We start from the raw sequence: 13,365 nt of genomic DNA on the forward strand, positions 1-13,365 counted from the left end.
AGAAGCAATAATATATGATAACCGTAGCAAGTGGTGCAGCCAGGTGTGGAACCACCATTTTAAAATTAAAATTTCAAAAAAAATAATAATTAATTTCCCCTTCATTTTTTTTAGCGGAGCCACTGATCGTGGTACTAGTTTTTACAAGCTGAATAAAAATTTTCCCACTCACCTTCCTTGTGATAACGCATCCTCGAGGTGGGTGCGGAAATATTTATGGTTGAGTGTTGTAACAATCAGGTGATTATCTTTCTCTCTGTTACGAATCCATGTCTTCCCCTGACCTTGAGGATCAATAAGAAGAGGATAACGTGTCGCCTTCGTTACTATGATCCCGTTTTGTATGGAAAGATCATCACCAGGTAAACCTTGTAAGTTCCATTCACCTATATAAGGAATCAATGATGTTGCAAGCTATAATGTTTTGTAATGTTAAATATAGATATGAAACAATAGGGCCAATATATATATATATATATACAGAGGTTCAAACCTTTGTTTACTTTTTTTGAATTACTTCTATGATTAATTGTCATAGAAGAGTTAATGTATTAAAATATTCAAAGGTAGGGACTAATTTTGTAGTGTCCTATGAGACATTAACATGTTAAGATACTAACCTTCAGTCTCTACCACAACTTATACTTCAGTAGTCGTTATTTCAAGACTCAAATCATAAAGTTAAATCAGTGATAATTACCGATAGTTGGAGCATCGATGAGCATGGCTATTAAGTTGAGGTCGGACACAAACGGAATTTTCCGTTCACTAAGTTCTTTCTCCCATGTCTCTTTAATCATGTAGTTACGGAATTCTTGGTTGAAAGGGCCGCAGTACGAAAGGAATCCAGTAGCAAGCAACACATTACCAACCAACTCGAGGATCTCAGCTTTAAACTTTTGACTTTGTTCAGTCCAACGCACTTTTTCTCCGCCAAGCCCTGTCATGTTTAACCATTCAAACACTAGTAGCCTTATTTTACAGAAAGTTTGAAACACCTTAATTATTTAAATAATAATTTGTATTCGATGTTTATTCCCTATAGGTTATGAAAGCAACAATATTTTGAGTTTAAGAATACTTATCTTTAATGAGCTACCATATTTCAGGTCAAAAATAGGAGAAAACTAACATATCACTGATTTAAAGTAAGTGACTTTATTCTCACCTTCAATTAGTTGAGTGGCTGCTGTCATCTTCCTCCTACATGACTCAGCATCATCCAAGAGATCTTGTTTCTCTTTCATCGCTGCATCAAACTTAGCTTGCACCTCATCCAGCTCTTTCTGTTTCTCATCTAACTGAGCTTGGGCCCTGAACATTAAATATATGTAGCTTCTATGCACTGCATAGATTTCTATAAATTATGGAATGGCCAAAATCTTATGGACTCTTATGCGATGACTCTTTGTATTTCAAAACACACAATTTAACTCTGGTAAAATTGGCCACCCATTCTACACTATCACTGCACTTATAATCTCATCTAACATACTGACTGACTTCATCTTTCTTAATATTTCTGATATATCATAAAACTGACTGGGCAAGATCTGCAAGAGCAATGGCAAGTTTTGCTTCCGATTTCGCAAGATTTGCTTTCAGCGGCAAAACTTCTTTGTTGATTCCATAGAAAGATACCATGGCTTTGGTCCATGACAACAACCCTGCTACATTACCACAGACCTAAGGAAAGTCAGAGTTAGTTGAAATCATGTTGTGTGCTGAGAGATTTATTTAAAGAAACCTTTTTAGCGTTTTCAAAAGTATAATCTTCCGCTTCAAAATAGGGTGCAAGTAATTCCACTGTTTCTTCATTGATCGAATCTTTGTCAAAGTTTTTCAGTGAACCCATGAAACCACTTTGTGACATGAGCTAAAAACATAATGTTCAGAAAGTTACATGCTTACACATAGACGTCACAGCGTTAAGACAAATATAAAATTTGGTAAATCTCAAACTTCAGCAAAACTTTAAGAAATATGAAGATAATATCAAAAGTTAAAATTTTTATATTACTAAACATTCATAAAAACTTTGTAAAATACCTTGAGTGCTTCACCCCAAGATGGCTTGACTGTTGGCCTCTCCGGATCCTGTTGTACTTTATCAATGCCCCTCATAAATAAGATGAGTGCAGCATCCATGATCCTCATGATCAGATGAGGAGGTTTAGCAAGCTTTCTTACTGTAGCTATGTCAGCAGCTTTGATTGTCTGTACAATGGTAATGGTTTATTACAAGCATCTTCATAAGGTGAAACCAAATTTAAGACATTGCTAGCATAGAAAATATGTTACACAACAAAAGTTAGGCAAAATTTATTCCCTTTTCTATGTTTTTTTAATTGAACATGTGTGAAAAGGTATGTGAAGTTAAGTTTATGTTAGACTTACGTTTAAAGCATCTTCTGCTGCTTTCAAAGCAGGTTCTGCAGCTTCAAGTTTTGACTCTGCTGATACCTTCTCAACAGCAATACTGTCCACAATGATCTGAGCCTTTTCTTTTACTTTCAACACAGCGTTCTTAACTTTCTCAGCAGCTGTGGCGGATACTGTCACTTCTTTCAATACCTGCATACGAAAAGTAGAGACAAAAATTACTGTAGTTAAAACCACACAAAGTAATTTTGAAATTTAACATCTTTCAAATTCTGTGTATAAATAAAGTAGACAAAACCATATACGTTAATTGAGTTTAAAACTTTAAATTACACAAAGCAATCTGACACCACTGTTTTGATAAATAGATACTGACCTGATCAGCTTTAACAGAAGCAACAGCCAAGTCTTTCTCCTTCACCACAAGTTCTTTGGAAAGTTGAGCAACTGACTCTCCAGCTTCAAGCAGTTTATCCAAACCTGATGCAAAGCTAAGTTATTTAAGTAGCTATCTGAAACATAGACACCTAACATGGGTATGTAAATGCATGCTCATGGAATCGGTTATGATATGTCAACAGGAAATAACAAGGAATATGGAGTACTCTGGTTCTCCAAAGGATAAGTGATTATAATATGACATGTAAGTTATAACCTGTGTTCATTCTACTTGATAAATCATCCAGCAATGTATGGTTTTCTTTGTAGATTCCTTTGTATCCATCAAGAAAGGATAAATAGGACTTCGGGGTGACATGAGTTGTACGGCGATATCTAGATAGTTAAATATTTTTTACAATGACTTTAATTTGGTAAAAGTCATATTTTACATTACGAAAACATAGGTTGTGTTGCATAACATCACACTTACCTGTCAAAATACTCCACACAAGTTTCAGCCACTTTATCATGGAACACCCCCATGGTTTGTATGAGTTGTCTCTTCACCTCAGCCTCACAAACAACATCAACCTTAGAAAGGAAATGGTTGGACACGGCAACAAGAGCATCACGTGGCCATCTGGTAAACCAATCCATTGTACAACCACTGAAAAGACCAGGGAATTGGAGAGCTCGGTTTCGGAACTTTTCTCCAATCTATAAAGAAGGATAGTTAGGTAATGTTTTAAGTGTAATATTCCGTTGGTCATTATATTGTGTATGGGTGAGGTTCCACAGTGTGGCAAGCTATAGAACCTGGAATTTGGGCAAAGGTTTGTTCATCACCCCAAACACCTAGATAGCTACGCAAGACCTTAATTTTACATGATGCAATACATACTTTTGGTAAATAAAATAAATTCAATTGCAATTAACTTTCCCTGGTGTCTCCGAGTAATGCAGACAAAAAGTTACAATAAAGTTTATGTTCTTTAACAGAACAGCAATTTCAAGTAAAATTGTTTCAAAACTTTTCTATAGTGCCCATCCAACTGTTTTTGCTAGTATATCAGTATAAGTAATCAGTAAATGAAAAATGTACTTAATAACGTAATGCAAAAATGTTAACAAAATGAACTTACTGGTGAGAAACAGAGCACGATATGCAGGTTGTCCCTCGACCGTGATATAAAATATTCGTACAAGTTTTCCTGGGTTGGAGGGCGACGGGGAAATTCTCGTTTCATGACCGAGATTAACCCTTGAGTTATTTCATCAATTTCATCACGAGCAAATAAACCAGATACCTGTGTGTTGGATAAAGTTAATACTTTGGGTGTAAATGCTGCTGAACTGCTTTCAGGGTTGGGCTTGTTGAAAACAAAGATTTTTTACAAATTTGACGTATTTTGGGAGAATAGAAATATGTTTTATAATTTTAGAGGTGATTTTTAACAAACTTACATTCAGCATATAGCTAAAACTGTATGTGTATGAAAATAAAAATGGCTTTAGTACAAATATGTTGGATACTTTGTTACTCTACTACCAGACATAATGTAAATAAAGTTTTAGGATTTCATTTTATATAAAAAAATAGCGTCTTTTTGACATTTCATCGGCCATTGGCAATACTTTATCAAGAGAAATATGTTGGAAGTTTGCGTCACAGTATGCATATATTTTAAATTAATTATGAGATTAGCTGACCTCTCCAGAGGATAAGATGTTGTTCAAATATTCAAGGAAACCTTCTTCCTTGATATCGTTATCAGTGAATATGAATGAAACACCTTTCCCATCCCCTCCTGCTGTTCTGTATAGAACTTTTAAATCATCCATCAGATTCTGTGCATTGTATGTCCTAAAAAAACGTTAAATTTGCCATTTAAAGCCATCAATTTTGGTGGAAAACTTTAATAATTAACTGTAAAAGTACAAAGAAAAAATTAAAAAATTAGGCAAAATGTAACAAATTTGTTTCTGTTTTATAAAATGAAAGCATGTATTTAATACCTTTGTTATACCAATAGTAAATACTTCACACACCTGGTTAGAGTGATTTGGAAAGGTTTATATCCAGCAATGAAAGAAGCAAGTTTGGTTAAACTTTGTTTCCCTGACCCTCCAACACCAACTAACAACGCACTTCCACGTGGAGTGCGGATTATACGGGATATCTATGGCAAATACACGTTATTTTTATGTTTATAAATTAAGCTATGGTTGTAATGTATTTACCTTTACAAGATGAGTCATGGCATCTTTAAAGAACACAAGGTCCATGCTTGCACCTCGAACTGATTCATTGTATTGAGCCATGTATGCGAGCAGCTTTTCGGATAATGCTTCCAATGTTGGTACCTAAGTCAACAAGCAACTTTTATGACGTAACCTTACAACGTTTAACCAAACATTAAACTTTTGGAAACTATATCATTTTTCTTGAATGTTTTTTATGATTAATTTTTTTTTTTAATTTTAAACAAAATTGTTAACTCAAAATTTCTTTCCTACTTGTTCATAAATCTTTGGAGCATCAAGATCTGCATCATCTCCCTCTTCCCCTGTTGGTTCAGGAGCATCACGGAGGAAATCAACAAAGTAAGGTTCGGTCCCTGTAGCTGATGCTGCCAACCCTTCATCAACTTCTTCCTTCATCACACGGATCAACGAGGATTCAAACCACAGTTTGTCATCTTTGTTGGTGAACCTGGAGTTTATAACAACAACTGATAGGTATGTTTTTCTGACTATGGGCCGATATGTGACATTTATACTATAAAGTTACTGGTATCACCGTTTTTTTAAATTTTTGTAAAAGTTAGTACAATCATTATTTTTTGAACTTTTTTTTAAATAATCCAGTCTAAAAAAATTATTTTTTTCTACAATGGACCGATATCAGATATGTGCTTTTTTTACTAAAAAGTTACTGGTATCACTTCTTTTTTTTCTGAAAGCATTTATTATCATCGTTTTTTGCAATTAAATGTAACAAAATCGATCAAAAAAGTATTTTTTTTAAAAAGCTTAAAAATACAGGAAAACTGTATTTTTTTACTCACCGGTCAGCAATGACTCTTGTGCATTCATGTTTAAACAAACTGATAATATCCGATTTCTCCTGGCACTCTTCCGTTTTAACGGTGAGCATCCCTTGCCAGATCCTCGATAAATCCCGGAGGTTGAAGATGTAGTGGAACTTTGCTGGAGTCGGGAGCATTTTAACCTGAAGAGGGAAGATTAGAAGATGAATGAATAAATGTAACTTGCTCAATTATCATGTGGCTGGAAAACGATAGTCGTTATAACACTAATGTTCTGTTTCATACACCTCGTGCCAGCTTACGAGTTACCAAGTTTATAACTTTATGTTTTTTTTGTATGGATGAATACTTCGACAACCCAATAGTGACCATTAAGTTGGAACAATTGCAGTTAAGTGTCTTGAACAGATAACCTAAGGGTTAGAGGCAGGCACGCTAATCACTGTGCTAGAGATGTTGATGTTAACTAACCTTTGTCCACTGCCATAGGGTTCTTGTAGCTGGTACAAGCTTAGCAATAATATCCACAATGTCAGGGTTGAATCCACGCTCAACACAGAAGTATCCAAGTCCAATTATACCTGAATAACGTATGGACAGTATTTTATTAGCACAGAATAATAAGCTCTTTAGAAGTTGTTGTACAATAAGTTTTTTATTACATAAAGTAGCTCTTAAAAAACTATGGCAGAATTTAACCACTTTTGACTCACTGAATATTCTCATGTGTGTCACTTTGGTATACATGGTATGTAATGTATGTTGAGCATTTACCAAAAATTTTATCAATAGATGCATTAGAAGGTAATGTGCAGTTGAATACATTGAAAGCACGTTTGAGACGTTGAGGAATATCATTCCTTCCCCCACCAGGGTGGATCATTGCCGCAATAAACTGCATGTCTACTATGTTCGTGAAATCACCAGGTTTTTCAAGGGAGTACATCCCATGCATTTCCATCATTTGACGAACAATCTCATTTGTGATCTATAACAAGTATTGAGCAGTATATAAATTAATATGAAGATATTTTATTCTATGTGGGTGAGGTTCTGCAGCGAGGCACGCCGTGGAAAGTAAGATTTAGGGCAAAGTTGGTTCATTAACCTGACACTTAGAGTGCTACAATCCACTAATTAGCACTGGGTCTGAGTAATATTCGTTTAGCGTCTAGCCCAAGGACATAAGGCAAACAGTATCTGTATCGTGAACCCGACAACTTTCAGTTAGGATGCAAGCACCTAAATACCAAGCCACAACACCAGACCAATATGAAAAGGTATCTAAACTATTCTATCTCTCAAAGCAAATGCTTGGAGAGAATAAAGTGAGTTAGATCCTACCTGGTCACCCCATTCATTAATAACAGGCATGTTGACATCATCAATAAACACTGTCATCTTTCTACCAGCAGGAGGTCCGTATGTGCTTCCCATACGTTTGTCAACATAACTCTCAATGGTTAACTGCAATAAAGAATGATGTCAGTACCTAAAGCATAAATTAAAAAAAAAACATTTAAAAAGGGGGCATACCAATAAAAAATAAAAAATTGTGTATTGATAGAAATGCTCAAACGTGGCCTAAAGATGCCACCAAAGTTTCAGACAACTAACAGCTTGTAAAAAAATGGTAAAAGCATCGTTATGTTGATTCACCTGAAACATATTTGGTTCAGTAGCAGAGCTGAAGTTGAATGACTTTGCCATCATAACCTCTGGATCAAAACCAAGCATATAACCTTGGATGAGGACAGTTTTACCTGTTCCTTGTTCACCAGTTAATAACACAGCCTGTAATCACAACATATTCAAAGATTTTGTTTAAAACCTAAATTCTTTTAACGGTTGGGAACGTTTTTAAATTTTAAAATAAAGACAATATTAATAATATCTATATTAATAGATATATATATATGGTATATAGAATTTGAACAGTTGAATAAGCATGACTTAATGTAAAAGAATATGCCAACACTTTTATTGGCAATAGCAGACAAATAAAGTTGCCGAGGGAAAATGAATGAATGAATATAAATTGAAATGTACATAAAAAACAATCAATATCCTTTTTTTTTTCATTTTTATCCCATGTTAATTTAGGATAATATATACAATTGCCACAGACCTTGTTCTGTTTTGAAATCACATCAATAAGGAACTTAGTTCGTATGTTATCAACATTTGGAACAAGGATGGATGAATATTCAGGAATGGAATCGTTCGGGTAAATATATTCAACAACACGCTGTGACCAATGTTCCCATGCACCTGTGAAATATAATACAACAATAAACTTCTGTTTATGTTGTACAAATCATTTTGTAAACTTGTAATGTAATATTAAAATAAAATGTTTCCAGGTTAGGTCATAAGTTTTCCATATAGTTTTTATTGCTGGGTAAGGTAGACAGTTGGAGCCCATTTTTTACATAAAGAACAATGGGTATACATATATTACTCGTTCTTTTCCTATATAACTTACCATTTGCATCAGGTACAAACTCAAAGATGGTGTGTCCACTTCCTGATTCAATTGACGGAAGATCGAGTTTGCTCTCGTGCTCCATGAGGAAGCCCTCCATCCTTGCTCTGTGAGGATCAAGTTTAAATCTCATCCCTGCATCCGGGTTACTACGGTTACCTGTCCGCTAGCTCGAGGGTTGCTCCCACACTCCACATGAGGCAGAAGATGAAGAGACGCTCGATATGAAACTGTGGGAGGATGCCAACCTCTTCCTTGCTGGGGATTAAACCTTCCAGAACATTCAATGCCTGAAGAAAATGTATTGAAACAAAATAACTAAACTTTAAGTTCTTCAGTATGAGAGTACAATGGTTAGGGTGCGTGTAACTGGGCCCGAATATCCGGGTTTTAGGAACGCCGCCGCCACAATTGTGAGCGTATGTGTCCTTGGGCAAGACAGTTAACGGCAATTGCTTCAACCCACACACCTGACACCAGCCATGTAAAGAATATTAAGTTATCCATTTATACATATTATACCCAAAAATAATTAAGCAGAAGTCAAATGAAATCCTTCACCGAATGCATAAGCTATTACCTGAACGATGTAGTTGCATTCAAGCAGCTCCATCTTTGGAATTAGGTTTTGCATCGAGAAGGTGTATAGATCTTCAAATACTGAGTGGAACAGTGTCCTGATGTGGTCAGCTTCTTGTGCTGGTCGTTTCAACAGCCAACCCTGGCATGAAGAACTTGTGTTAGATATTGTATTGGCATGATAAGGTGTAATCAACGTACGTCTAATATTGGTCGCCAATCAAGAGCGGAGGAACTTATGTAGACCATCCCATTCCTTGACACAGTGGCAGGTGATGCATTGTCTATGTTATGCACCTGTGAGGTAGGTTATGTTGTAAAATAAGTTAAGTGACAAGCTTTAAAATGCATTACAATGAATAACTAATAAAAAAATTCAAATTTTTGTAAAATTTTCCAACGAAGTTTTATTTAAGTCAAAAATCAAAGCTCCTTCTAATAGTTATAGATGCAAAAAAACAAGACTAAAAAACCAATACAACTAAAAAACAGTACTAGTAATTGTTACCTCAAATAGAATTTTACAGTTAGGTGCCATTGGTATTCTGTCACCATTAGCAAGAGTGAGGGTTTTGTTGTCATCCAACACAGAGTTGAGGTTTTCGATCCAGATTGCATCCACAGGACCATCAAGTACAAGCCACATGTTTTCACCTATGTTTAATTAATAAGCCAGCATTACATAGGGAGGTTTAATTGGAACAGGGACAGGGTACATATAGTGTTAGCATGGTCAGCACTTATAACCAATACAGTTAGCACCCTAAACAAGTATTTCCTAATAGGGTTTTTAACAATTAATAACACTTTGTCCGGCGCCGTGGCGTAGTGGTTAGCGCGCCTGCCTGTAATCATTAGGTAATGGGTTCAAGGCTCGTCGCTGCTACCATTGTGGGCGTATATCTCCTTGGGCAAGACACTTAACGACAATTGCTCCAACCCAGTGGTCACTAATGGGTTGTCCAAATTATCAGCCATACATAAAAAAATGAAAAAATCCCAAAAAAATAATCACCCACAAAGTAACATACATGGTAACTCGTAAGCTGGCACACCGTGTGATAACGACTGACCTTTTCCGGCCACGCGAGGATAAAGTAAGTTACATTCATTCATTCATTCACTCTTTTGTGAGGATAAGTTTACATAATTCTGACAATACTTTTTGTTTTTCAACAAATGGTACAATAAAATAGAATGGAAACATGGATCATCTTAGTGAGCCTACCCAAACCTACCATATATGAATTTTACTGTCAGGTGCATCACATTTAATCTAACATTAATGACACTTTATGTGACATACTAAAAAATGTTCAAAAATTTAATGCAAAACTTCTGTTGTTGCAAGAACACACTATTTGTACCTTTCTTTGTTCTATGAGATCTTCTCCACAAAGTGCTGAATATTCCATCTGTCCAATCATTAGTAGCAACATCCAACCTACCAAACATCTGAGGAGCAGTGATGGCTTTCGGGTTCATCCTGACTTCCCTGGATGGTGGAATGGATTGTGTAGTAACATGATTCATGAGTATGAATAATTTTAATCATTTCTATTGTAACATTTACATTCATTTATTTATTTATTTACACAAAAGACCAAAAATTTAATCAGCCAAAAAAAAGTGATAACTCCTAATCTGGTACGATACAGAACACTTGTGTTTTAACAACTGTCATTTTCCTGCTTAGCAAGGTTAAACAAATTACATTCATACATTTTTAAAGGTTCCAATCAAGCCCATGGTGTTTCTCAATTTGAATAATGTTTTGTCAAGACAACAAACACAAAAAAGGCTGATTTAATATCAATTAGGCTTTATGTAATGAATAACTTTGCCATGAAAATGTTACTGACTTTAAAAGTTTGGAAGAAAAAATACGAAGATATAATTTTTTTGTAGTCTAAACTTCAAATAAATTACACCAAAACTAAGCTACATATAGTATCAGTGAATTATAAGTAAGTACTTACTTATGTGGTTCTCCACATTCAGTCATAGCTTTCATGATCATGTTAACACAAGCTGTCTTCCCTGCACCACTTGGTCCAAGCACCATCATTCCATGTCTTACACGCTGTGTCTCAAATAACTGAACAACCTGATGCAAAACAACAAAAAGATTTTGTTACAAAAACACACAATGAAGTTTACAAAATTGCAATAAATAAGGAAGTCTAATGTTTTTGCATGAAATTCCTTACTGATGTAGTCAATTTGCACTGCACAGCAACGGCAGTTATTATAATACAGGTTCTATTTCACACACCTCTACATGCTTACAAATTACAGTGTGCAATTTTGTGATTGTGCAAGATACAGATTACCTTTAAATTCCATGGTGGGTGATTAACAATTCCCATATCATCAACATTCATAGCTATGGCTGCTTGTAGGTCTTCATACGTAGCACTATCCAATACAATACCAGGGAACAGATCGTTGATTAAACTTAGGAATAAAGGTTCGTCTTCATCAACCTAAGACATAAACCTTGTGTAAAGTTGGTATAATTAAACATATATTGGAACAAATTAGTGTATTAATCTGTGCAAAACTGGTTAAGACAATCAGTGTAAATTCTGCTTATAGAAAGATATAAAATAATAATGAAAGCTAAAATTCTGTGCAGTACTTAAAGCTACACATAATTGAAACATGTTTTTATTAAACTATAGAATAATTTATGCACCGGTAAACTAAAAGAATAAAAATACATCTGCATATCTAAAGAAGTAATTATATATGAATGTTATAAAATTACCAGCTTAGAAACGTTCATATCACGAAGAACTCGCATCACAATAGTTGGTTCTCCATCATTTGGACGAGCTCTCTTTGTTGCCCCTAGTGTCCGAAGTACAGACAGAATATTACGTAATCCAAAATCATAATGAACCTGTGATCATAATAATAGTTTTTTACATCACTCATATTCGGGAAAGTTAAATTATTAGGTTTTACGTATTTCACTTTACACTATCTTAGATATGAACAAATGTAAATTGTTTATCCTTGTGTGACCAGAAAATGGCAGTCGTTGTAACACAGATGTTCTATTCCATACACCTTGTGCCAGAGTTACCATGTATTTTACTTTGTGGGTGATTGCTTTTTCTGTATGGCTGATAGATAAGTCATTAGTAACCACTGGGTTGGAGCAATTGCGGTTGAGGTATAAGCTATTACCTTTTATCTCAATTTGTTTCATAAGTATAAAAAACAAAATCATTAGAATAAAAACAAAAATGGTCTCACATAAAAGCTGTAAGCAATGAGTCTTACTTGTTTTGTAAGTTGTTCCTCACACAACTTATACAGCGTGTAAAACTTTTGAGCAAGGACAATATTTTCCACAAAACCACAGCTTGCAAGTTTAACTCTCATGATGATCTAATAAATAAAAACATAGTTTAAAACTTTAACTTCTAATGCACAGTCTATGTATTTAGTATGACTGCCAAAGGTGAAAGATATAATTAATCACCTGTCTGTCAGGTACCATCATGGCCACCGAACGAAATTGAACTTTTAGGTTTTCAGGTAGTTCTTGTCTTCCTGCATAACCAGGGTTCTGAAAATATATATTTTCAGCTTTAAAGATTGAAAATCCTAACAAAAACAGGAAATACAAGGTATCCCCTGGAAAAAATGATTGCCCAGATTTTTGTTGGTAACTCTTAAAAAAAAATATTTGTGAACATTTTGTTTTTAACATTTTTGTTTTTAACTTGAACATACCATTGTGATAAAAAGTCCAAACTCCGGGTTTAAGCTGACGTTATCTCCATCAGTGAAGACAAAGTTGGTCTTCCTATCTTTCTTGGCTTGGAGGACGATGTAGATTTGTTGAGCAGCCACAGAGAGCACAGGGAGGTCGATGCGGTTAAACTCATCAAAACAACCCCATGATCCTGACTGTGCTAAACCTGTAGTGTTGGTTGGAAAAAAAAAATTAAACTAAAATTAGGGCTGTGTTTTTATTTACAACTCATAAACACTGTTTAAATTTCAAGGTACAGTAACAGTTTTTAAAGGCATTTTCATGATATTTTCTGGCAAAACTGAAATTTAAACAAAACTAGCTAAAGGGCTTATCTACTCCAATTCTTACAAGATTTTTATCATCTCGTATTTTGTTAAAATTACTTTCTATACAAAAAATATTAACAGCTTAAACATATTGATGCATTCATGCCTTTGTAGATTCTTCCCAATCCTCTGAAATCCATTTGATCTGAGCAGTTAAACACAACAACATATTTCCCCAATGCTTTCCCCATGTCTTTGGTTGTTTCAGTCTTCCCTGTGCCTGCAGGTCCAGCAGGTGCACCTCCCATGCTCATGCCGAGCGCTTGACCAAGTGTAATGTAACATCTGAACAAATAACATGATTTGATTTTATTCAATACCAAAAACTTTTAACTTATAATCAAATGTTTTTTGCATTACAAAGTACGACATTCTCTGTGTTGTATAAAA

At 34.9% G+C, this 13,365-nt stretch overlaps 1 protein-coding gene and 1 long non-coding RNA gene across 2 annotated transcripts in view; one reads left to right on the forward strand and one right to left on the reverse strand.

Annotated features, from left to right (window-relative positions):
* LOC149738871 (dynein axonemal heavy chain 8-like) overlaps window positions 1-13,365 on the reverse strand; it is a 35,829-nt gene that overhangs the window by 8,629 nt on the left and 13,835 nt on the right. Inside the window, exons 39-72 of the mRNA XM_089875448.1 lie at window positions 13,082-13,260; window positions 12,625-12,812; window positions 12,371-12,457; window positions 12,169-12,276; window positions 11,648-11,782; window positions 11,211-11,363; window positions 10,857-10,984; window positions 10,245-10,372; window positions 9,386-9,531; window positions 9,079-9,174; window positions 8,879-9,019; window positions 8,458-8,588; window positions 8,299-8,405; window positions 7,942-8,084; window positions 7,473-7,607; window positions 7,158-7,280; window positions 6,588-6,801; window positions 6,285-6,394; window positions 5,832-5,995; window positions 5,281-5,476; window positions 5,005-5,127; window positions 4,813-4,943; window positions 4,474-4,627; window positions 3,906-4,070; window positions 3,254-3,480; window positions 3,038-3,156; window positions 2,759-2,862; window positions 2,398-2,574; window positions 2,050-2,217; window positions 1,748-1,876; window positions 1,544-1,686; window positions 1,169-1,314; window positions 701-940; window positions 173-386 (exon numbers count right to left, since the gene is read on the reverse strand). Of these exons, the coding sequence (XP_089731574.1) occupies window positions 173-386; window positions 701-940; window positions 1,169-1,314; window positions 1,544-1,686; window positions 1,748-1,876; window positions 2,050-2,217; window positions 2,398-2,574; window positions 2,759-2,862; window positions 3,038-3,156; window positions 3,254-3,480; window positions 3,906-4,070; window positions 4,474-4,627; window positions 4,813-4,943; window positions 5,005-5,127; window positions 5,281-5,476; window positions 5,832-5,995; window positions 6,285-6,394; window positions 6,588-6,801; window positions 7,158-7,280; window positions 7,473-7,607; window positions 7,942-8,084; window positions 8,299-8,405; window positions 8,458-8,588; window positions 8,879-9,019; window positions 9,079-9,174; window positions 9,386-9,531; window positions 10,245-10,372; window positions 10,857-10,984; window positions 11,211-11,363; window positions 11,648-11,782; window positions 12,169-12,276; window positions 12,371-12,457; window positions 12,625-12,812; window positions 13,082-13,260 (5,052 nt within the window). The remainder of the gene's footprint in view (window positions 1-172; window positions 387-700; window positions 941-1,168; window positions 1,315-1,543; window positions 1,687-1,747; window positions 1,877-2,049; window positions 2,218-2,397; window positions 2,575-2,758; window positions 2,863-3,037; window positions 3,157-3,253; window positions 3,481-3,905; window positions 4,071-4,473; window positions 4,628-4,812; window positions 4,944-5,004; window positions 5,128-5,280; window positions 5,477-5,831; window positions 5,996-6,284; window positions 6,395-6,587; window positions 6,802-7,157; window positions 7,281-7,472; window positions 7,608-7,941; window positions 8,085-8,298; window positions 8,406-8,457; window positions 8,589-8,878; window positions 9,020-9,078; window positions 9,175-9,385; window positions 9,532-10,244; window positions 10,373-10,856; window positions 10,985-11,210; window positions 11,364-11,647; window positions 11,783-12,168; window positions 12,277-12,370; window positions 12,458-12,624; window positions 12,813-13,081; window positions 13,261-13,365) is intronic.
* On the forward strand, window positions 5,368-6,653 carry LOC149738872 (uncharacterized). Its single transcript, XR_016384703.1, has 2 exons — window positions 5,368-5,502; window positions 5,931-6,653. It is a non-coding gene; the product is annotated as an uncharacterized LOC149738872 (long non-coding RNA).

This window comes from Ciona robusta, chromosome 3 (assembly GCF_009617815.1).
Source record: "Ciona robusta chromosome 3, ASM961781v2".
NCBI classification, from domain to species: domain Eukaryota; kingdom Metazoa; phylum Chordata; class Ascidiacea; order Phlebobranchia; family Cionidae; genus Ciona; species Ciona robusta.